The sequence below is a fragment of the Artibeus jamaicensis genome, unplaced genomic scaffold (assembly GCF_021234435.1).
Source record: "Artibeus jamaicensis isolate MK-2021 breed Jamaican fruit bat unplaced genomic scaffold, CSHL_Jam_final contig_525, whole genome shotgun sequence".
Lineage (NCBI taxonomy): Eukaryota > Metazoa > Chordata > Mammalia > Chiroptera > Phyllostomidae > Artibeus > Artibeus jamaicensis.
In genome coordinates this window covers 4081338-4104564 of record NW_026521874.1, presented here as the reverse complement: position 1 = coordinate 4104564, position 23227 = coordinate 4081338, and the positions used below count along the sequence as shown (strand labels likewise).

Below are 23227 nucleotides of genomic sequence, written 5' to 3'. Positions count from 1 at the left end.
TCAATATATTTAAAAGGTCTAACCCTTTTATTTAAGAAAATATTCTTCATATCATCCATCTAACATTTTGAGTTTTTTTATGTTAATGAGAATTTCCCTGAGTCATTTCATCCTTAAGAAAGCAAACAAACAAACCTTTTCTGCTTCCGTTAGACTACACAGTGAATACCTAAAGCTTTAAGATATCCAGCCACTGAAAAAGCTTTGCTGCTGTCAGTGAAAGGAGACCCAGAGTGTTTGCCTCAATACATAACTGAGTGATTCATTTGGGTTTTATTATTAGTTTGAACATGAAGACTTCCATTCAGTATTCTAAACATGGGATAGCAGAGTATAGATCCATATTCCATTGTTGAACATCTTTGAATGGCTCAAATGTTTCCACCTTAACTACCTGCCCTGTCAGGAGCCGTCCAGCAAACGTCCCTTGACAGGGTCGGGACGGTTGAGATGCATCTGCAAGGCAGAGGCAACTGTGGCTGGATTTCCTGTGTATCTCTCCTTACATGTTTGTTTGGGTGATCAAAAGGTGGTGAGATTATTGGACACCTGTATTTCAGGTTCATTGATTCGCATAATTCCAGTAAACTTGTACAAAATAATTTCTTGACCAGAGAACAAAGTCCCCCCTAATGAAATAGCCCCTAAATGTCTAAAAGTTGTTAGAGTAACAGCCCCTCCTTCACCTTGAATAGGAATATATATCAATTAGAATTAGACAGGCATAGAAATAAGAGAAGCTGGTTAGCTATTACAAACTAAGCACGTAGAAAAAATTACCTGGGAGTCAGAGTCCGTAGTATATAGAGAAACATTTTAGACAGAAAAGATAGATAGCTAAGTTAAACATCACAAAGGCCTTATAATAAATTTCCCATTACCTCTACTCAATCTAGCGTATCCTTTTGCCCCATGACAAATTCTGAGAACTTTAATAAACAAGAAGACATTCAAACTCTGTACATACAGCTATTTCTAATTGTCTGATTTAAAATATCTGGGTAGAAATTTCCTGCTTTGCCTAACTGCAAATGTTAATCACTACCAAAAATGAAACTACAAAAACCTGCTTGTATTGCAATAAAGGGAACAGAGCTTCACTGTCCTCTGAGTCGCGTTGTCCTCTGTCTCCCATCGCCGATGCCTTACCCACCTTTCAGGAACCCCTGGACCGCAGCACCCCCCAGTCTTCCCTTAACCCTGTGCCCCTCATTAAAAACCACCCTGACCTCCCCCCACCCCAGGCCAAGCTGTCAGGAAAAGCCGTCCGCTTCTGCTCCCTCCACTCTCCTCCTCATCAGCCCTTTCTTGCACTGCTGTCTTGGGGAAAGGTGCTCCATCCTGAAGATGTGATCTGCAGTGTCTGTGGGATACTTAGGTCTGGAGGCTCTGTACAGGTATGGATCTCAGAAGGCAGGTTCGGTCTGGAGCTGGAGATTCTTAAAAACCTATCAGCGATTTTTTAAAAAGTAACGCAAGCATATCGGAGAGAATACACTTGACTAATCCTCCAATTCCCTCCCTAGACACCATCTTGAATATCCTTCCAAATGCAGCCAGCTTCATGGACATGGGAACTATGCTGTTACGGAGGGACCTGTGCCTACATGGGAACACTACTCCCATGCCCAGGCTCAGCTTACTGTTCTGCTGTTGCCATCATGCAATTTAAAATTTTGACTAAAGGACCCCATGTGCCATTTTGCACTGAGCCCCCCCCAAAATTACACAGCAGATCCTATTTCCAGCTTTAGTTCATGCATGCTGAGAAACGTAATATACACACGGGCCCTTCCTCCCACTCTCTTTTCTTTTAGCATTTTGGTGATTCTTAAAAGAACATGTGTGGATGAAACTTTCCAGGTAGAAGATGCAAAATTCATTGGTGCTGTTGACCAAGCAATTCTGCTTCTTCCGTTTCTATGTAGGAGCCATGTTGGTAGGACTGCATTTCTTGGCTGCCTGGGGATTCAATAGGGCCAAGTGACTAGTTTTGACCAATGAATTAGGAGCAGAAGCGAGTGCATTATTTCTATCTCAGAGCATCTCCATGCGGCTGTAAGACCTGAGAGGTTTTTCATCCCGGAGCTCAAGACAGTGACTGACTGTTCCATGGTCTTGACCTCTGTATGACTTTGACGAGTGGAGCCTCCTGGGTGACTGATGATGGACATTCAGTGTTGATGAAAAATAAGCTGACATTGTTTTTATGCCATGAGATTTGTGACACTGTTTGTTACTGCAGCGCAGCCTGTCCTGTCCTGACTGATAGAAATATAAAAGGTGCTGAGACAGAATTCACTAGGATTGACATTTAAGGGGAGAAGAGAGCCACAGAAAGATGGGACAAAAAGTCATAAAGGTAAAAATGAGAAACCAGCAGGAGAGAGAACTCAGGGGAATCGTGGGAAGAAACTACCCCAAGAAGTAGACAGTGGTTGATGATATTGAATGTGTCTAAAAGGTTAAGTAAAATAAGGAATAAAACCTATCCACTGAATCTGGCAGCTGAGACTTCGTTAGTAAGCTTATTGAGTGTTGGGGGTGGGGGAATAGCAGACAGAGGGCTAAGGAAGCAGAGTGGGAAGAGCATGAGAGAGGAGGGTATGAGTTTGGCAGAAAGACTAGGGGAAAGTATGTCTTTGGCTGGTGGCCAGGGCAATACTGAACTGATTTGCCAGTTCTGGACATTTCCTATCAATGGAATCATATATGTGGCCTTTGTTTCTGGCTTCTCTCACTCGGCATCATATTCTCAAGGTCCATCCACGTTGTAACAGGTGTCGGGCCTCATTACTTTTCATGGCTGAGTAATATTCCACTGGACGGATGAAACACATTCTGTTTATCCATTCACCTGTTGATGGACATATGGGTTGTCTGCCTGCTCACTGCTCTAGCCACTAGTGGCTGGTGCTCTTGGGGATGATTGAACAAATGAATGAACAGCATGAACAGTGTGGTCCAATGTCACAAAAATGGCAAGGTGTGAGCCCAGGATTGGAAGCCAGGCAGCTCGTCCCTCAGTGCCTGTGTTCTAACCATCACGCTCCACTACCCTTACAAGAGTCCTGAGGACCTCCCCGTTTTACAGATGAGATTACTGTATCTTCCGGAAAAGGATGGCATACCCCCGTGGGACCGTTTATCCTGGGTGTCAGTAGAGTTAAGAAAAAGCAGTAAGGATGGCGAGTTACTTGGGGCTGGCAATAGCAGGGAGCCCTCACTGCCCCTAGGCCTGAAGCAGGGTGGTACGGTGCCCTGAAGCCTCGGATGTGCATTCGGAACGAGAGGGGCCAGGAGAGTTCACATTTGCCCTCACGGTCCTCCTGCTCTCCGGACTCCTGAACAGGGAGGCAGGAGGTAAAGGAGCTCCTGATGCAGTTCACAGGGGTGAGAAAGTAACATTTAGCTAAGACTGGAAAAGTGAAAATGGCCTTGGCCACTTATCATGCCAAAAGGGCAGAAATGGGTAAAGTCTGCTGCAAAAATATAAGGGAACAATCTCTCTCTGCAGCTGTGAAGTGATTGTGCCCCACTTTTGAGTGAGTGACGACTGCTTTCTTACTCACTGAGAAATGTCATCCCCTAAAACCAGAGACTTGCAGAAACTTTGCTACTTGAAATTGCATCGGTAAGGATGAAAAAATCCACTCTGGCCTGGAGGTCTAAGGCACCCAGTGGGCACTCAGCTCCCCTGGGTTCCCGACACGTTGCACATCTTCGCTTTATTGCTACCGAGGAAACAGGGTCCTGGGTCCACTTTAAAATCCAGGTGTGAAGTTGACTGTTGTGTACAAAACCTGCTTTGCTTTGAGCCTGTCAAAATCTGCTTTCACTTAAATTTAATCTAGCCCTGACTGGTGTGGCTCAGTGGGTTGGGCATTGTTCCGCAAACCCGAAGGTTGCAGGTTCAATTCCCAATCAGGGCACATGCCTGGGTTGCGGGTTTGACTCCACATCAAGGTGCGTACAAGAGGCAACCAATAGATGTTTCTCTTGCACGTCGATGTTTCTCTCCCTCCCTTTCCCTCTCTCTAAAAATAAATACATTCTTTAAAATAAATAAGTTTATTTAAACCCCAACTCTCTCCTCCAGAATCCTGAGATAGCTCTGCCCCTCTGTTATGCGGTGCCCCACGGTTCCTCGGGCCCGAGTTCTCCCTCGCTGAATGGGCCAAAACCTAGCTCTGTTGGATGGCAAGTTTGTTCCTGGCGGTCTCAGGCTGACTAGCTTGGGTCATAGGTGGACCTCCCGGGACTCAGAGCATGACAGAGAGAGAGAGGCTGTAGAGGACCATGAGGGACAAATCCAGCGTAAAAATAAAGTTCCCCCGCCCCCTCTACACTCGGCAAATCGGATTCCCCTACTATCTACGGACAGGAATGTTGTGAGGAAGTGGCGGGAGAAAGACGTCAGGGAGACCTGTATCCACCCAGCGTTCATACACATCTGGGCTGAATAAAGGGTCGTAGAAATGAATCCGTCAGTCTCTGAGTGGGGCTGGAGGCAATGGAAAGATTGAGGCCATTTGCTAAGGCACAATGGAAGGCTGGAGCTCTTGACATTTGAAGGGCTGCCTCTTTCTCCCAAAGGAAATGAGTCAAAAAGTGAAAGCAAAGGGTGGGGAAAGGCAGAATTCTAAAAATGCCCTCCCTTTGAACACCATCTTTGTGCAGGCATCTGGGGGAGGCCGGCTGGGGCGGGGTCATCTGCCAGGGAGGCCTGTAGGACTTGGCTTCCCTTGTTTATCCCTAGGCACAACTGGGCAGCTGCCAGGGTCCGCCCCAACTCTGCTGTCATTGGAGGAACTGAAACTTAAAGGCTGCTGCTAAGGATCAGGACGGTTCATTTCCTCTTACTGGTGGGCCTGCGATGACCAGTATGGGAAGGCTGAGCCCTGGTCCGGCTCCAAGCGGATAGCAAACCTCTCACCATGCCAGCCTGCTGCAACAATGTTCTCCAGTATGAGACAAACAAAATCATACGGATCCAGAGCCCGAACTATGGCACCATTAAGTGGATGCTCCATGTGATTGTCTTTTCCTATGCTAGGTAAGTGGGGTGTGGGGATGTCCCCCAAATCTCTGCTGCAGTGGTTGACGGCACAGATAACGCCAAGGTGCCGCCTCTGGTACATATCCTGAGTTCCACACGTTTTAAAGTCTGAGGCATGCGTCTCACAGCAAGCTGGCGGAGAAGGGGTGCGGGCGGCTGGCAAGGAAGGGAGGGGGCTCGCAGGGAAGCAGCAGGCAGCTGGAAGCAGTGCCAGTCTGCTGCAGAAAGAAGCCATGAGAGGCGAGGGTGATGCTGGGTTCCATCCTGGGCCTGCCAGGGTGAAATGGGCAGGACGTGCCTGGGAAAGGTGGGAAAATACTAGGCAACACCTAGATTCCTAGGGAGGGGGCATGGAATCAGCCCCACCTGGTGATAATGCTGGCAACTATCTGAGTCATCATCGCCTAGTGGGAGAAATAAGACCAGACTTGCAAATGCAACTTTAGGTCCTCTCCAGTGTCAGGAAGGTTCAAGAGCCTCCTCCTTTCCTTTCCCTTCTCATTTCCTTTCCTTCCCTCCCCTTTCCTTTCTTTTCCTTCCTTCCTCTCTCTTTTTTTTTTTTTTGACAGCTTAGTAAGATATAATTTGCATACTACATAATTCACTCAATTAAAAGGTACGATTTAGTGGTTTTAATCATATTCACAGAGTTGTACAATCACCACCACAGTTTTAGAATATTCTCTTCACCTCAAAAAGAGATCCCACATCCCTTAGCCATCATTCCCAATCCTCCTATTCCGCTGAAGCTCCAGGCACCCACTGATCCATTTTCTGTCTCTGTGGATTTGTGTATCCTGGACATTTCATAGAAACAGAATCATAACGGTGCGGGTCCTTCACGACTGGCTTCTTCCACTCAGCATCGTGTTCTCAAGGCTCATCCATGTTGGAGCACGAATCAGTACTTCACTCCTGTTCATGGCGGAGTAATAATCCCCTGTATGGATAGACCACTTCCCACTTCTTGGTGGACATCTGGGTCGTTTCTGGTTTGAGGCGATTATGAATAATGCTGCTATGAACATTCGTGTACAGGTTTTTTGCATGTTTTCAGTTTTCTTGGGTATGTAACTATGAATGAAATTGGTGGATCATTTGGTAACTCTATTTTCAACCTTTTGAGGAACCACTGAACTGTTTTTCACCGCAGCTGCCCCATTTCACATTCCCACCAGCAGCGCCTCATCCGACGCCTCCACAGCCGGGCCAGCAGCTGTTATTATCTGCCCTCTGAATTACAGGCATCCAGTGAGATGCAAAGTGGTATCTCCTTGTGGTTCCGGCTCACATTTTCCTAATGGGTAATGCTCCCTTGCTCTTTGCGGAGATGATCTGAGATCTGTAATCGTGGATTCAGAAATCCTTCCCCTCTTTGAGTTTCCTTATCTCTAAAATGGGGATGACGGTGGTTGAGAGAATGAAATGAGTTAATAAATACAAAGCTGCTAGAGAAATACCTGGCACATGGCAAGCTGTGACCAGGTGTTCATTCTTCTTATTAATATTCATTATTAGGATCATCATAATTTGACTTATCTGTTTACTATGCAACAAATACTGAATAAAAAACACAGGTTAGAATTCTAAAATAAGACACGTTAGTTTGACCAGACATCACAGAGCTGATGGTAAAAGCACAGTTAGTAAATGCTCCCTTATGCATCAATACATAGGTCGTATGTTATGATTCCTGGTAACAGATGCTGTAACTAACGTCCCGGTATTCCCGGGTTAGCCCTGCTGCACAGGAGTGAGGAGAGAGAGCGCAGTTAAACCAACACAGTGATTCAGGGACTGGCGCCCCGGCGTCTGGCTGGGATGGGATACTTGGGTTGGGGTGCCTCCCCTCGGTGAGTGTCTGCTCCCACGTGCTTCTCATAGAGTGAGCATTTTGCCGCCCTACCTGCAAATCTAGATGCGTGTTTTCCACCCAACATGTCCCCTAGAATAAGCCAGCGCCTTTACTTTCACCTGGAGCAAAACTGGAAAAACAGCAACTTGTTCCAGAGTTGGAGGGAAAACTGGTTCTGAGAGGCTCGCTGCAGGAGGAAGGTTTGCTGGCTGCGTGCTGTGCACGGCCCGAGGGTTGGGTGAAGGCAACTGGGACAAGACAGTTTTTTACCCTAAGTGCTAAGTGTGGAAGACAACCCTGTGTACGATGCTTCTCCATTGTTTATATATCTATTTTAATTTATTTAATTATTGTTCAAGTACAGTTTTCTGTTTTTTACTCCCATCCCAGCCCACCCCCCAGTGCTCCCCACATCCCTCCCATTTCCACCTCCCTTAGTTGTTGTCCACGCGTCCTTTATACTAGTTCCTGTTCCACTGTTTATATTTTAAAATATAAAATGGGAGGACAAATACTGCCAGCTGTGTGTTCCCCCTCTGGGTTAATGGAAGATTTACAGCTCACTGGATCGTGTCCCACAGAACAAAGCTTGGGAAATGCTGCCTTAAATTGTACTGTGAGGCCTCAACTTGATACAACTGCAGGTGGGCCATCTAGGAAATGGGTAGACCCATGGTGCACAGGGATTGGGGGGTGCCCTGTGCATCAGTTAGGGCTGGTGTGGACCACAGATGGAATTCCAAACAGGCTCAGACAACACCCAGGACATACAGCAGCAGAGGCTGGGGTCTGGCCTGGGGCTCTGGGTCCAGGGGCTGCCCACTCTAGGGCTGAAAAGGCAAAGGGCCAGGATAATTAAGACAGGGCATCAGTTCTTGATACTGGGGTATAAGGCAGGGGCTGGCAATACAGGAACTAAGACAAGAGGGTGGTCGGGTTCTCACAGTCCCTCACAACCGAGTTCTGATCTAGAGTCAGAAGCAGTGGCTCCAGCTTCCACGGTTGTAAGTGTGTGTGGACAGGATGCAGAGCAGGTCTGTGTTAGCCATATTGTTGGCTACGTGACAGAAACCTAACTCAAGTTAGCCACCAAGCCACACAGGAGGATCTACTGTCGTGTAACCGGGCAGCATAAGAGATGGAACTATACTCTGACACAGACGGTTATAAAAGTTCAAAATGTGTTATCAGGGCTGGGTCTCTCTCCCCACATCTTGGATCTATTTGGTCTTCTTGAGTAGTCTATCTATGTAGGAAAATGGCACACTCATAACCTCCCATCTTCTCCTTCTGGCAATAATCCCAGAGGAACAAATCCCAGAGGAACGAATAAGTGTTTTCTGATAGCTCTGCCAAGAAAGTCTCAGAAAAGATTCTGATTGGCTGAACTTGAGTTACATATTCATCTCTCAACCAATCACTGTGGCTAGGGGCATGGCATCACCTGATTGGCCAGTCCGGGGTCATGTGCTCAACTTTGTAACAGAAAGTAGGCAGAGGGGAATGGGGCTGAATGAGTCTGACCTGAACCACAGTCAGTGGTTTTTCCTTCAGACAAAAAAAAAAAAAAAAAAAAATGATGTTGCCAGAAGAAATGGGAAAAGAAAGTGGTGGATGCAGGGAGGGAGTGGGGAAGAGCCAGTCAAAAAACAAACTCCTTACAAGGTCTCAGTGGGTAATCATGTTCTGAACAGTGTAGTTAGGGGCTTCTCAAATATATATCACAGTTTCCCTGCCTCTCTCGCAGCTAGGAGATAGGCACAAGACCCAAGCCCAAAGTTTTCAAACATAAGCACCAAGCAATACTTTAGCACACAGGGAATGACATGAGCTGGAGGGTGTGAGCAGAATTCATCTTTAGGAGTTTATGGGGGCGGTACCAGCCTTGACCTACACAAGGGGGAGCACTTCCCTGGACCTGTGCTTCAGAAACCCCTCTGTGGCCCTCAGCTGGTGTGGGCTGAAAGCTTCCCCATAGAGTAAGAAGCCTGTGGGGGCTGTGTTGGTTTTCTACTGCTGCTTAATGTATTACCGCAAGCTCAGTGGTAAAAACCACTGTCCACCTGGTAGCTCATAGTTCTGTAGGTTAGTGGTTTGGGCATGGTGTGACCGAGTCCTCTGCTCAGAGACACACAAGGTTTAAATTAAATGTGAGCTGGGCTGAGTTCTCACTCTGGGACTCTGGAGGAAAAGGTCTGTTTAGTTTTTTTCCATAAAATAAAAGACATATTTTTCATTTTTGCCAATAACTTCATAGATTCAGATATTTCGAGTATGTCAGCTATCTCCCACGTGGTATAGCTTTGTTCTCAATCAGTCTCCATTTGATCACTATCAACTTCAACTGTTTACCTGACTGTGGAGCATCATCCAGCGAGAAACCTCCAGCACGAAACTTCACAAACCACTTTTGACACATTCGATCACTCACAGCACCTCCTCCATGCACTGCACACATCTTTTTTTTGCATTTCAGTTGCATTTTTATCTTTCCTGAAGTAATAAAGCATAATATGCTGAAAATGTTGCATATTTTCTTCCATCTTCAGTATTAAAATGGCTACACAAAAATTCACCAGTTTTGATAAGCTTTTTTTAAACACATGCTAATGTGATAGCTGTCACAATACAATCTAAGAAAATTGTTTCAAATGAAGTTAAAGACAACTAAGCGCTGCTAGAGCCATTGTAAGGAAAAAACAAAGTTTTTGGCCAATCCGAGGCTCCCAAGATCATCCTCGTTGATATAACATTCCACTCCTTGTGATCATAGGGCTGAGAGCTCTGTTTGCTTGCTGGCTGTCAGCCAGGGGCATCTCTCAGATTCTAGAGGCCACTCACGTTCTCTGTCACGTGGCCTTCTCCACCCCCAAGCCAGCAATGACACAATGAATTGTTCTCATGTTTCACTCAAATCTCCGACTTCTCTTCTGGGATCTTCTGCTTGTGAAGGGTTCGTGAGATTGGGTCAGGCCTACCCAGATGGTCTTCCTGTCTCCAGCTCAGCTGTACAACACAACCTGAACATGGAAGGACATCCTTCATTCTCAGAGTCTGGGGGACTAGGCAGGGTCTATCTGCCAGGATACAGGAAATACTGAGGTCATCTGAGAGCTCTGCCTGCCCCAGGGCCAGAATGTGCCCATTCGGAACTGCACTCCCTGCCGCTCTGCGTATGCGGGACTGCAGAATTCTCTTCCCAAAGGGCCCTGAACCTCTTCTAAGATTTATTCTTTTGAGAGAAGACCACAGCACCCATAGCAGCCATGGGCATGAGCAGTTGTATATAGGTGGTGGGTATGGAAGGAGCTTGGGCAAGGAGGAGATAAGAATACAAACGGAGGGAGGGAGACCTTGTAGGAGGCTGCTGGGCGATCCAGATGAGAGCTGACGGGGACCTGGACTAAGGAGGTGACGGTGGTAGAGAAGCGGGCAGATGTGAATAACATTAGGAAGATAGAACAGCAGAACGTATGAGGGGGAGTGAGGGGAAGGATAAGTTAGGAAGTATCCCTGTTTCTGGCTTGAGCAACTGATGGGTGGTGGAAGAAATTCACTGGGATGGGAATGTGGGAGAAAAAGAAGCCCATTTGGGGTGGAAGATAAGTTCAGAGCCCAAAGCCCTGCGTTTGACGTGTCTGTGGGACACACAAGTGTGAGTATACAGATTTATACGTCACCAGCACACACATGGTAACCAGTAGCTGCAACCCACCAGCAAGAGAAGGCGCAGACGAGAAGGCAAGAAGGCTTAGAACAGACCCCTGAGGAATGCCGACCTTTAAGTGATGGGAGCACAGAAGTCCTGGCAGGATTCTCAGAAAGGTGGCCCACAGAGACCCAAAGTCAGGGGGATGTGGGTTCCGGGAATTTAGGGGAAGAAGGGGAAGGAGCTCGTGCTTGATATTGGAGTCAATATCAAGCTCTTGAGAGTCAATATTTGCTCTTGAGAGTTCCGGGAAGGTCAGGGCTGCGGTGTGTCTATCGGATTCAGTGAAGATGAAGTTGCTGTTCAAGGTCGTTGTTTACTTGACAAGGGAGGCTTTAGAGGAGGGGTGTGGGCGGGAGCCAGACTGCAGTGAGAGGAGGGGGGGTGGGGGGGAGCGGAGATGTGAAAGAGATGTGGTCAATCATTTTCTCAAGGGGTTTGGCTACCAGAGAGAGGAAAGGTATCAAGTGGCAACGGGAGAAGAAGTGGGGTTGGGAGAGGGTTCATGTTTAAGGTGGGAGAAGATGCTGAGGTGCAGATGGAGAGGAGATGGGAGAGACGGAGGTATGAGACACAGGAAAGTTACCATCCTCTTCGGCATCAGTGGCACAGCTAGCATCCCTAAGGAAAGTTCGCTGTGTCCTGGGAATGCTCTGTTGAGATATTTCTTCTCCACATGTTGAGCCAAAAGCTATCTCCCTGCGATTCTCCCCTTTGGTTAGAGTTCTGCCCCGTGGCCCTCCTCCCACCTGACACTCCTCAAATGGCTGCACCCTGTACGGTATTTCTCCTCTTCTTCAACACGGTAGCCTCGATCCCTGTGGCCCTGTGTCCCCAGCACGGTGTCCAGACCTTTACTACCTCAGCCAAGCCCACGAGACCACACTCTTGTTTGTCAAGGCCTTCTTAAAAGGGGGAACATGCGCTTTTTGCTTTGCTGGTGGAAACAGGACATCATTTAAACTTTTGTGGTTTGAGATATCAAAGATTCTTGTCTAAGTATGTGCCTGGTGACATGACAGAGGGGGGTGGGGAGGCAGTGAAGCACAGGGCTCCCCAGAACACATGGAGCCTGGATGGTGAGACCGAACGCTCACGCCCCAAGTCGGGAACATGGGTGCGTTACTTCCTACGGCCGAAGGAAGTAACTCTGCAGGTGTGATTAAGTCCCATGTCGAGATGGGGGGGTTGCCTCTGATTACATCACAAGAGTCCTCAAAAGAGAGACACGGGAGGGTCAAGGTTAGAGAAGGGAGATGTGACCCCAGGAACAGAGGCTGGTGTGACATGGCTCTGCACCCCGGAGTGCCCGGCAACCCCCAGGGGCTGGAGAAGGTGAGGAACAGATTCTCTCATGAAGGAAGCTTCCAGAAAGAACCAGCCCAGCTGTCACCTTATCTCACATATGATCCCTAGAAATTTGAAAGAACACATCTGTGTTGTTTGAAGCCACGGGGTACATGATAATTTGTTACAGCAGCAACGATAACTATGGTGATCAGTACTGAACTTGCTTTGGGGGTGCAGGCTCTCCCCCACTTCCTCCTCAGCACATCTTTTGCTGCCCTTGGCCCTCTGCTGACCTCCCCACACAGCACAGTGGACCAGGGACGGACATAATCCTATTCTTCCCTTGGGATTTTACATGCAAGAAGCAGCAGTTGCAGGCCCAGAATCTCCATGAGGCGCAGTGTGTGTGCTGCCCTGGTTTGGGCGGCAGGGGAAGAGTTCACTTTCAGGTCACGTCCTTTCACTTTAACTCACCTTTGCTCAGAGAGCCCCTGCCAGATAAGAGTTAACCATTGCTCAGTGAGCCCCAGACAGATAAGAGAGAGCCCGGCGTGGCCGAGGGACACTTCTTTCTGCAGCGCTCTGAGGCATGGTGCAGTGCCTCTCACCATGCCAGCACGGTGCCAATTCCCCGACATGTGCCACTCTCTGGAAATCAGGAAAGTCATTCAAATTCAGAACCTGTGGTTCGGGACTCTGAAGCAGCTCCTTTTAATGGGTACCCTCTGCTACATCTGGTGAGTCGGGTACGCTGGGCCGGCCTAAGGGCACCATCTCACTCTCCGTCCCCCTCTTCTACCCTTACCCCCTACCCTTGACTGCCTGGGAGCAGCCAGGCTTCTCTCCTGTGAGCCCTCTCTGCTGCCCAGACCCGTCAGCTGCCTCTCCCCCATCATCTCTAACCACCCACCCGACAAGACCTGGCTGAATCCCCAGCCCCTTCGTGCCGCCGTTCGCTCCAGGACTTGTGGTTTGCAGGCTTCAGAGTGCACAGAATTGGAGCTTTTTAGAGCCGAAGGTCACAGGGAGTAGGAAGCCAGACAGTTATCTCCTCATTCAGGGACTGAATGCATGGCCTCTGAGAGGTGACATGACTTGTCTAAGTCACCAAGTGAGTCGGGACAGGGCTGCTGGATGTCATTAGAAAATTCTTACCATTGGGCAGGGTACTACAGACTCTCTTTTTTCCCCTCCGATGCGGCTCTGAAGCACTTTAAATTCTTAAAACGATATGTTTGTTATTATATGAAGACAAGTCTTCCGGTTTACGAGAGGGCTGGGCTGCACTAAGGCTGATCTGTAACACGCTGTATACACCCTGTAATGAATATCAGAGGTCACCTCCGAGCTTCCCAAATGGCGGGGCCAGGCCGACCAGTGTCCCCTTGGACACCACTGCAAAATCCACCGGGGAAAACCACTGCGTGGCCCGTGTGCCTGTTGCGATACCAGGCTGAACTAGACTGCTGAGCAGCGCTACTTACTCGTCTATGGAATGACATTTGGTGGCTCTGCCTCATGTATGACTGGGTCTCAAACCTGGATCTCTACCCATGTGGTCTTTCTTGATGAGCTTTCTTTTTTCGTGAGTGTTCAGAAATGCTAAACCTAAGATATAAAACATTACCATCCAATTGAAGAAATAAAACATCACTGGTCCAGTGTTAGCTCCCTGCAAACCCAGCCTTTATCCTGTTCTCTTTCCTCTCCCCTTATTAACATCATCCTGAACTGGGCACTTGTCATTCTGTTTGTTTTTATATTTCTACAACCTATGTCCATAGCTATAAAAATGTTTTTGCTTTTTGTAACTGAGGTGAAATTCATATCACATAAAACCCACCATTTTAAAGGGTACAATTCAGCCTCGTTTAGTACATCCGCAGTCTTGCACAGTTACCGGTGGTCTACTTCCAAAACACTGAGGCCACCTGTCCTAAAAGAAACCCTGTCCCTGTGAGGCAGCTCGTTCCCATTTCTCCCTGCCCTCAGCCCCTGGCAACCATCCATCGACTCCCGGTCTCCATGGATTCACCTATTCTAAATCTTTCATACCAATGGGGTCTTATTCTATTCGACCTTTTGTGTGTGGCTTCTCTCACTTTCACTCAGCACAATGTAGTCAATGCTCATCCATAGTACCGCATGTTTCGGTGCTTCATTCCTTTTTTTTACGGCTGAATAATATGGGGGTGACCACATTTTGTCTTTTCCATTCTCCTGCTGATAAACCTGTGGGTTGCTCCCAGCTTTGGGCTATTGTGAATAGTGCCGCTATGAATATGCATGGACAGCTATTTGTTTTGAGTACATGATGTAGTTTTGGATTTCTTTAAACCTTGTAATGTGCATGCTCCGGTTGCTCAGCATTATCTCCACATTGACTCAAGTAACTCTCCATCATTTTCGCTGCTGTAGAGCATCTCACTGTATGAATCCAACAATTCGTCTGTTAGTGTTCAAGGACATTCAGGTTATCTCCAGTTTTCCCTCTTACAAATAATGCTGCCGTATAAACATTCCTGTGCGTAACTCCTTAGGCACACGCACGAGGGTGTGCACCCACCTGCAAATGGGAATGGGACGGCTCGGTCACAGGGAAAGCACTTCTCCAGGTGGACTTCAACTGGCAAATACAAGTTGTCTTCTCATGAGTCTCCCAGGTGTTCTCAACCCTGACTGTGCAATAGAACCAGCTGGGGAAGTTGGAAAATATATTTAGGAACCTGGAGAGCTCTCCAGACATCCTAAATCAGTTTCCAGGAGTGGGTCTGGGGGCTGCGATTTTGAAAGCTCCCTGAGTGATTATACATCACAGACAAGGTTGAGAATAACTGGGACCACATCTTGGCCCACTCTGTCTTGGTTTCCCAGGTCAGTTCCTGGTGGACAACCATTGCCTTAGACTTCCTAATGTCATTCAGATATTAGGGGCTGGGCAGAAGGAAGAGATCAAATAAATACCTGCTGAATGAATAAAGAAAGCATTTAGGGTAAACTTTTTTTATTATATTCTATTGATTATGCTATTACAGCTGTCCTGATTTTTCCCTCCTTGCCCCCCTCCACCCAGCATCTCCCACGCCCTCAGGCAATCCCCCCCCCACTGTTCATGTCCATGGGTCATGCGTGTAAGTTCTTTGGTTACTCTGTCTTCTATACCGTACTTTACATCCCCGTGGCTATTCTGTAACTACCTATCTGTACTTAATCCCCTCACCTCTTCACCCGTTCTCCCCCACACCTGCCTCCCCCATCTGGCAACCTTCTGGTAATTAACTTCTTTTCTCTTCCTTTTAAGAGTCTCTCTTTATCTTTAACCTTTGGCATTTTAATTATGATGTGTCTTAGAGTGGGTCTCTTTGCATCCATCATAATTGGGACTCTCTGTACTTCCTGGACTTACATGTCTATTTCCTTCAGCAAATCATTATTTCTTGCAGTTTTTTCAGATTTTCTATTTCTTGCTTTCTCTTCTCCTTCTGACAATCCTATGAGGCAATGTTGGACCTCTTCAAGTTGTCTCAGAGGCTGAACTATCCTCATTTTTTTTTTGCTTCTTCTGCATGGTTGTTTTTTGCTTCCTTATGTTCCAAATCATTTAGATTCTTGGCTTCATCCATTCTACTGCTGTTTCCCTGTAAATTGTTCTTTATTCCAATTACTGTATCCTTCGTTTCTGACTGGGTCTTTTTTATGCTGCTGAAGTCCTCACTAAATTCTGTAAGCATACTTATATAAAGTGTTTTGAACTCTGCATCTGATAGATTGTTTACCTCCATTTCGTTTAGCTCTTTATTTGGAGTTTTGATCTGTCCCTTCCTTTGTGCCGTGTTTCTTTGTCTCCTTGTTTGGCAGCCTCCCTGTGTGTGTTCCTATGTATTAGGTAGAGCTGCTCTGATTCCGTGTCTTGGTAGTGTGGCCTAATGCAGTAGGTGTCCTGTAAGGTCCAGTGGCAACGCCTCCTCTATCACCCAAGCTGGGTATTCGAGGTGCGCCCTTTTGTGTGGGCTGAGTACACTTTCCTCTTGTAGCTGAGTCTTGATTACTGTTGGCAGATCAATGGGAGGGATTTTAGGGTAAACTCTTAATGATTGAGAGCAATGGGGTACAGGGAAAACATCAATGGGGATGAAATCTACCATTTTCAATCATCATTTCCACTTCCCCTCTCTAGTTCCCTTGCCATAATTTAGAGTCATGTTCTAAATAAGGTATTCACAGCTAATGAACTAACCCAAATGCAGGAGACCAGAGGCAGAACCACATCACACATGAACAAGAATAGCACGTGGTTAAAAGGCCCAGCTCTCCCAGTCCAGGGCCTCAGTCCTACCACCGACGATCTGTGTGACCCGGGCAGGTTCCTTCACCTCTCTGAGCCTTTTCCTCACTTACAGAGGGTGATGATGACAGGTGCCATCTCCTGTTGTTGTGAGGCTTAAAAGAGACGATGCATGCAGATCGCTTGGCACATAGCACATATTTGATAAACGGCGGTGCCTATTATCAACATTATTTATAAGCTGGGCGTGTCTTTGTGGAAGACAGGTGGCTGGCCTGCTGGACACACCCTTAAACAGGTGCTGATGTGTTACTGAGTCCCAGAATGAAGCTGGTGGACCAGCATAGGGGTGGACTCTGATATTTGAGCAGCCGTCCTGTAAATGAAGGTCTACATGAGGCAGTATTAGAGGCTGGCTTTGGGCAGTAGTCCCCATGCACTGAGCCCTCAATGCAGAAACCACATGGTGGAGTTCGCGTCCATATCTCAGTTCATACTTGCAGCAACCCTGTGAACTGGGTCTGATTCTTCCCATCTCACACACGAGGGACATGAGTCACAGAGGAGGCAAGTCACGTGCCCAAAGGCACTCAGCAAAGCTGGGGTTTGAATGGAGGTGGCCTTCATCCAAAACCACTGTGCCATCCTCGGGAAAGCCACTGATGCTTCTCTGTGTCTGCCACTTAGCTTTGCTCTGGTGACTGACAAGCTGTACCAGAAGAAGGAGTCTGTTATCAGCTCCGTGCACACCAAGGTGAAAGGGCTGGCAGAGGTGAAAGAGGAGACCATAGAGAATGGAGAGAAGAAGGCAGTGCCCACTGTCTTCGACACGGCGGATTACACCTTCCCCTTGCAGGTGAGCCCTGGCCAGCACCCTCCCAGGATTCATCCCTGCTCACAGTCACCAGGGCCTCACCCCCCTCCATAGACCTGGGGCCTCACTTCAGAAAAACACTGGCCCTGCTTGAAAAGCTCTGTGAAAAATCCCAACGGGGAAATCCTAAAAATTGCAAAATTGGGTCAGCTCCAACAGCTCGAAGGAAATGATTCTTTGCTTTATTAAGCCTTGCACAGTTTCTCGAAATAGCTGTGTGTCCTGGTGCGTTGAAAACCCAATTTGACTCATTCAGACCAATCTATAAGCTGCTTTTTAGAAGCAAGGCCACCGAGTCAGCAGGGTGGGCCTAGAGTCACCAGGGCCAGCTCTTCTACATTGTTAGTGTGGCATTTTATCGACAAAAATGTCTCCAGGAAAACACTCGTAGGCACGTTTCTGCACAAAGGAAGGATTATAGATGACAAAGAGAGAGAAGATGTGGGTCCCAGAGAAAGGATATGCGGCTGCCTAAATTCGCAAGAAGAGAAAACGGAATTAAAATTGTCAAAAGGAAACATCAAAATAGGCTCGAGAACACCAAAGGACAGACGGGGGCCGAGGGACCAAAGGGCGTATTTGCAGATGCTGGGAGCTGGGGCAGCAGCAGAAAACCCGAGCTGCGATGTTTGTTTCTAACAGTGGGCGGTTAAAACCTCCAGCTATTTCCCAGGTGGCGAGATGCCCTATTGCCCTTTAGTTAAAGTCCTGGATAATCTAAACAGCACTCTCCTGAAGCCAACACCCCCATTCCCACCTCCCCAGGTCTCCTGAGTTTCAATTTAATGCAATTTTGCTGCGAGGCTGGAATGGAAAATGAAGGCTCAGTCAGTGTGAATGTGCCCATGCTCACACTCGGAGCCCTACTTGGTCCCAAATTTGCTTCCAGACTGAGGCCTAGAAGAGTAGAAAGGTTCGCCCCCAGGCACTTAGCAAGCTGGATTATTATGATTAAGTAGCTCTGTTCTTAGAAGGCTTTCATCTGACTTCTCTCCTTTTCTCCACAGGGGAACTCCTTCTTTGTGATGACAAACTTTCTCAAGACAAAAGGCCAGCAGCGTGGGCTGTGTGCGGAGGTGAGGAGGGTGCCCAGAGCAGTTAGACCGGTGATGAGAGTTCTTGAAGGAAGCACGGGTCAGAGAAAGGGCACGCGAAGGCGGAAGCTGCGATCCCAGATTCAAGCTCACAAGCTCTTACAGAGCCTCTCTTGTGGCGTGTAGTCTGGGCTGGGTGGGAGAAGGGTCCAAAGACCTTGCAGTTAGTTCTCTTTCTCTGTAGCCCCTCGGTCTCCAGCTCCAGCACTAGGAGCCTGTGCGGGCCGGAATCCCACTTCCTCCATGGCCCACTCCTGCGTGGCTCAGACAACAGTGGTCTTTGAGGCATTTGTGCAGCATTTCACACTTCGGTGAAGCCTCACACACTTAGGAGGGTGACAGCATTCCCGGACCCACTTTACAGGTCAGAACACAGATCAGAGAGGTTGAGTGACTTCCCCTAGGTCGCCCAGCTTGCTGGAGGCGGAGCCGAGCTTAGAACCCAGGTGTCCTCTTCTACGGCTTTCCCTGCAGTGATCCACTGGGAACTGTCTGTGTGGAAACACTGCCAAACAGGCCAAGTTTGCCTTTGAGCCCATTTCCTGGAGCTACTTGTCTCCCCACCACCAGCACCCATGTAGTCTTCCCCAACTGGGCTTTGCCCTCTCCATACTCTTGACCTTCCCCTGCTTCTTTCTGGGGAACATTCTTCCCTATCAAAAGTGTTTGTCCTAGTCCTGGCTGGTGTAGCTCAGTGGATTGAGCGCAGGCCTGCGAACCAGAGTATTGCTGTTCGATTACCAGTCAGGGCACATGCCTGGGTTGCAGGCCAGTTCCCAGCAAGGGACACACGAGAGGCAACTATATATTGATATTTCTCTCCCTATCTCCTTCCCTTCCCCTCTAAAGATAAATAAATAAAATCTTGAAAAAAAAAAGTGTTTGTCCTATTCAGACCCTTCTCGGTCCTGTCCTCTGTTCTCTAAGATGGTAAGTAGCTATTCTGGTAAGTGAATCTATAGCCATGTGTTACTAGGCCTTCACCTGTTACTCCTGCCTTCCTGCCATTTCCCACTTAGGTAATGTACCTGTGCTATACAGAGGGGTGCAGCCCCGTGAAGCTATCAAGCAGGTTTCCTGCCTATGGAAACATCGATGTGTGAGAGAAACATCAACCGGTTGCCTCTCGCATGCCTCCATTTGGGGACCTGGTCTGTGACGCAGGCATGTGCCCTGACTGGGAATCGAACCAGTGACCTTTTGACTCACAGGCTGATGCTCAATCCACTAAGCTACACCAGCCAGGGCTTTGCCGTCATTTCTACCTAAACCTGGAACCAAGCTGACATTCCCTTGGATCGATATCAATAACGCTCATTTAATCTTCAGAGCAACCACTTAGGGCAAACCTGAGCAGCCCCCTTTTACAGATGAGGAAACTGAGGCTCAGAGAGGTGCAGTGACCTGACCTAATTGTGCAGCTACCAGCAAAACCAGGTGTACCTGGGTCCTTCTGTCAAATCTCTATAAAAAACACAAACTGCACAGAAGATAACTTGTTGCACAAAGGCCATGTCACATTCGATTTCCCTGAGACTGGCCATTGAACCTGCTCCCCAAGAAACCAGAAGTTAGACCCACATAAACCAAAGCATCGCATTTCTCCTTTCCTCCTATCCTCAGCCTTCAGTCCTGAGACCTGACCGGCCTCATTTTCTCGGGCCAGGAAAGAGGGCTGGCCGGCAGCCCCTGTTTCCACATTTCCTGCAGAAACTTCCTGCCGTTTGCTTCCCTCAGTTCTGCAGCCAGAGCTGCCCGGGCTGGGCCACCTGCTGTGCACCCTGAGCACGCTCCCCACAGCCGGTCCCGTACTGCCGCGATGTCCGCTTTTTAGATTTCTGTTTCTTTTTTACTGGGATATAGTTCATATACCATAAACCCCACCGTTTTAAGGGTGCAATTCAGTGGGTTTCCACATATTCACAATGCTGGGCGACCATCACCATGATTTTAGGACACTGTCATCCCCCCAGAAAGAATCTCAGACCCGCCAGCCATCACTCCCCATTCCCGCTTATTCAGCCCCTGGCCACAGCGATTGCTTTGTCTCTATGGAGTCGCCTGTTCTGGACATTTCATAGGAAATGGAACCCTACAACGTGTGGTCTCTTGTGGCTGACTTCTTTCACTTAACACAGTGCCTTCAAGGTTTGCTGGTGTTTAGCATGAGTCAGTACTTCATTTTTTTCTATGGCTGGATAACATTCCATTGTAACATGAGTGTCCTACATTTTATCTGTCCGTTCATTAGCTGATGACTGTTTGGGCTGTTTCTATTTGGGGCTATTATGAATAGCGCTGCCTCTTACATCTGCACACACGTTTTTGTGGGGACACAGACATCTGCTTTTCCGTATCTTAGGGATACGAGACACTTACTCCTCACTGTCTTGTCCTTCTCTCTGCAGTATCCCACCCACAGGACACTCTGTCACTCTGACAAGAATTGTAAACAGGGATGGATGGACCCACAGAGCAAAGGTATGTTCTGGTTTTTGTGGGGGGCCCTTGGGGGGGGAAGTGGACGGTCTGGCATCCTGGTGACATCTGCAGTGCCCTGAAGTTCAGATCTTTTACTCTGGCTTCCTTCTTCCACCCTCACCAGGCCATGGGCGAGCCTGCTTCTGCTCGTGCCTTGGCTCTGTCCCCAGAGGACCAGCCACTGACATGAGGGTGACCTGAATTCCCCAGTGAGGAGAGCTCCCGAAAACCTTGCAAAATTAGCACTTTCTGGGTTCTAACTGGTAAAAAAAGGAAATGGCTTATAGCAACATCTGAGTATTCTTCCTTTTATTTATGTATGTATGTATTTATTTGTTTGTTTCTAGAGAGGGGATAGGAGGGAGACAGGGAGAGAAATCAATGTGTGGTTGCTTCTTGCACACCCCTTACTGGGGACGTGGCCCACAACCAAGGCATGTGCCCTAGAGTAGGAATTGAACAAGACCCTTTGGTTCACAGGCCAGCACTCAATCCACTGAGCCACACCAGCCAGGACAACATCTGAGTATTCTAAATTTTTCTGTATTGAAATTCCCCAAAGGTTGTGGCGCTTGAACTTGTACCCTTGGGGCCACACTTGTGTTAACCTGCAGAATTTCCATATCTCCTGACTTAAAACTCAAGGGCACATGATAATAAAAAGCTAGCATATAAAAGAACAAAAAGAAAAGAAAAACCATCAGTGATCATGAAACACACACAAAAGGGCATGTGAATGTTCTATCTTATTCTACAATACATGTGTGCTTGAGTTGGTACTAAGCTCATTTTGACATTGCTTGCTATTTAACATTTCCCTCGGATGTCTTTAACTGGCCCTGATGCTCCAGGAAGAGGGGCCGAGTTTGTCCTGTGACTCTGCACATCCTGGTACACGCCGTGCACTCCTGCAGGGTCTCAGATGTCCAGTGAGAAGCCAGGTCCCAGTCTGTTTATCCCAGGCCAGAGAATACGCCCTTTCCAGCTCCCCCCTTGCAAAGATGCCCCAAGAGCCAACAGCATTCGTGGTCTTCCTGTGTTCTCTCTGATGCTTTTTCGAAAAGCTTACTGTTTGATGTGTTGCTTGCTTGTTCAGCCTAACGTAAGCTCGTGGTTTGGGTGGAGTTTCATGGAAACAGAAACTTCTTCAGTTGAAAAGCGCAGGTATTTTTTTGCTAGGGTTGAGAGGGTTTCTTCCCCATGATTTTCACACATGTGCTTCTGTGACCCCTTGACCCCACAGGAATCCAGACTGGAAAGTGTGTAGTGTATGAAGGGAACCAGAAGACCTGTGAAGTCTATGCCTGGTGTCCCACCGAGGCAACGGCAAAGGTCCCCCGGTGAGTTACAGAGTGGGGACCGACATGACATGGTGGCCCTCAGCAGCGAGTAAACGGGGCCCTGCCAGGTGCCGATTTGGCTTCTCTTCTCAGGGCAGTGCCACAGAGTCCTGGGTCCTACTGGCTCAGTGACCCCGTGCCAGGCACACTAGTTAAAATATTGAAGCAATTCTGCCCTGACTGCTGAATAGCTACTACCCCCTGAGGGTAGAGGACCCCGGGTGCGTCTGTTGCTTTTCTGTACCAGCACATTCCGGGGCACCTCCAGACCCCTCTCCAGTGCCACAGCAGGGTCCATCCTGACTTGTCCATACTGACTGATTAAGGATGGATGGGTGGCAGTGAGGGAGGAAGGAAAAAAGGAGGGAAGTAGGAAGGGAGGAAAAGAAATGGATGGGCAGAAAGGAAGTTTCCTTTGGTGATGACAGTGGCAGATTTGGTGGTCCCTGGAGTGACTCTTCTCTTTCACGAGGTCAGGGCCAGAGGCAGAACTCGAGGTAAAACTCAGAAACCACAGGGACTAATACCTTTCAACAGAGAACAGAGAAACCTGGGTTCAAATCCTGACCCTAACACTTCTTTGCTGTGTGACCTGCACATCGCAGGCATGTGCCATAAATAAAATTTTCTTTTATGTAAGCAACAAATACACAACCTAAACTGGCTTCAGAAAAAAAGGAGTGTTACTTTTTGGCTTGTGTTTTTGACTCCTGCAAATGAGAAGTCCAGGAGTATAACTTCAGGTAAGGCTTGATCCAGGCTTCAAATAATGCCATTAAAATTCCCTTTCTCTTCCTCCTACCAAGTTATTCTTTCCTCCATTTTGGCTCTCTTCACACTGTGGTCTGGAGAACTCCAATTTAAACCGCCCTTACTATTAATAGTCCAAAAAAATTAATTGTTCTTTCCCAATAGTTCCTACAAAAGCTCTGGAATGTTCTCATCAGCCTAGGTCATGTGACAATCTGTGAACCGAGCACTGTGGCCATGGAAATTGGATGACACTGTTTGGCCAGCTCTGGGTCACTTGCCCACCCCGGAAGCTGTAGGGACGAGTAGGAGATGGACTCATCCCCACCCAACCCCCTGGGATGAGAGTGGAAGAGACTTGACTTCCCCGAAGGGAGAAAACTGAGGGGCTACTGAGAGAGGAGAAATGGACACTGAACAGGCAAAAAGTACACTGTTCTCTGTAGTTACATCCCCACTAGCGCCGATACTGTGCTCTGGGGATCCTGGA

At 47.9% G+C, this 23227-nt stretch overlaps 2 protein-coding genes across 6 annotated transcripts in view; one reads left to right on the top strand and one right to left on the bottom strand.

Annotated features, from left to right (window-relative positions):
• The window catches only part of IFT81 (intraflagellar transport 81), a 133112-nt gene that overhangs the window by 81235 nt on the left and 28650 nt on the right, over nucleotides 1-23227 (bottom strand). The window lies entirely within an intron of this gene.
• The window catches only part of P2RX7 (purinergic receptor P2X 7), a 36485-nt gene continuing 18106 nt past the window's right edge, over nucleotides 4849-23227 (top strand). Inside the window, exons 1-5 of one of the 2 annotated variants that reach the window (XM_037144614.2) lie at nucleotides 4849-5056; nucleotides 16886-17054; nucleotides 18080-18148; nucleotides 20575-20647; nucleotides 21891-21987. In XM_037144614.2, coding sequence (XP_037000509.2) covers nucleotides 4938-5056; nucleotides 16886-17054; nucleotides 18080-18148; nucleotides 20575-20647; nucleotides 21891-21987 — 527 coding nt within the window. In that variant the 5' untranslated portion in view covers nucleotides 4849-4937. Of the gene's footprint in view, nucleotides 5057-12425; nucleotides 12651-16885; nucleotides 17055-18079; nucleotides 18149-20574; nucleotides 20648-21890; nucleotides 21988-23227 lie in introns of those variants that run through there. The other variant, XM_037144604.2, reaches the window with a different exon arrangement.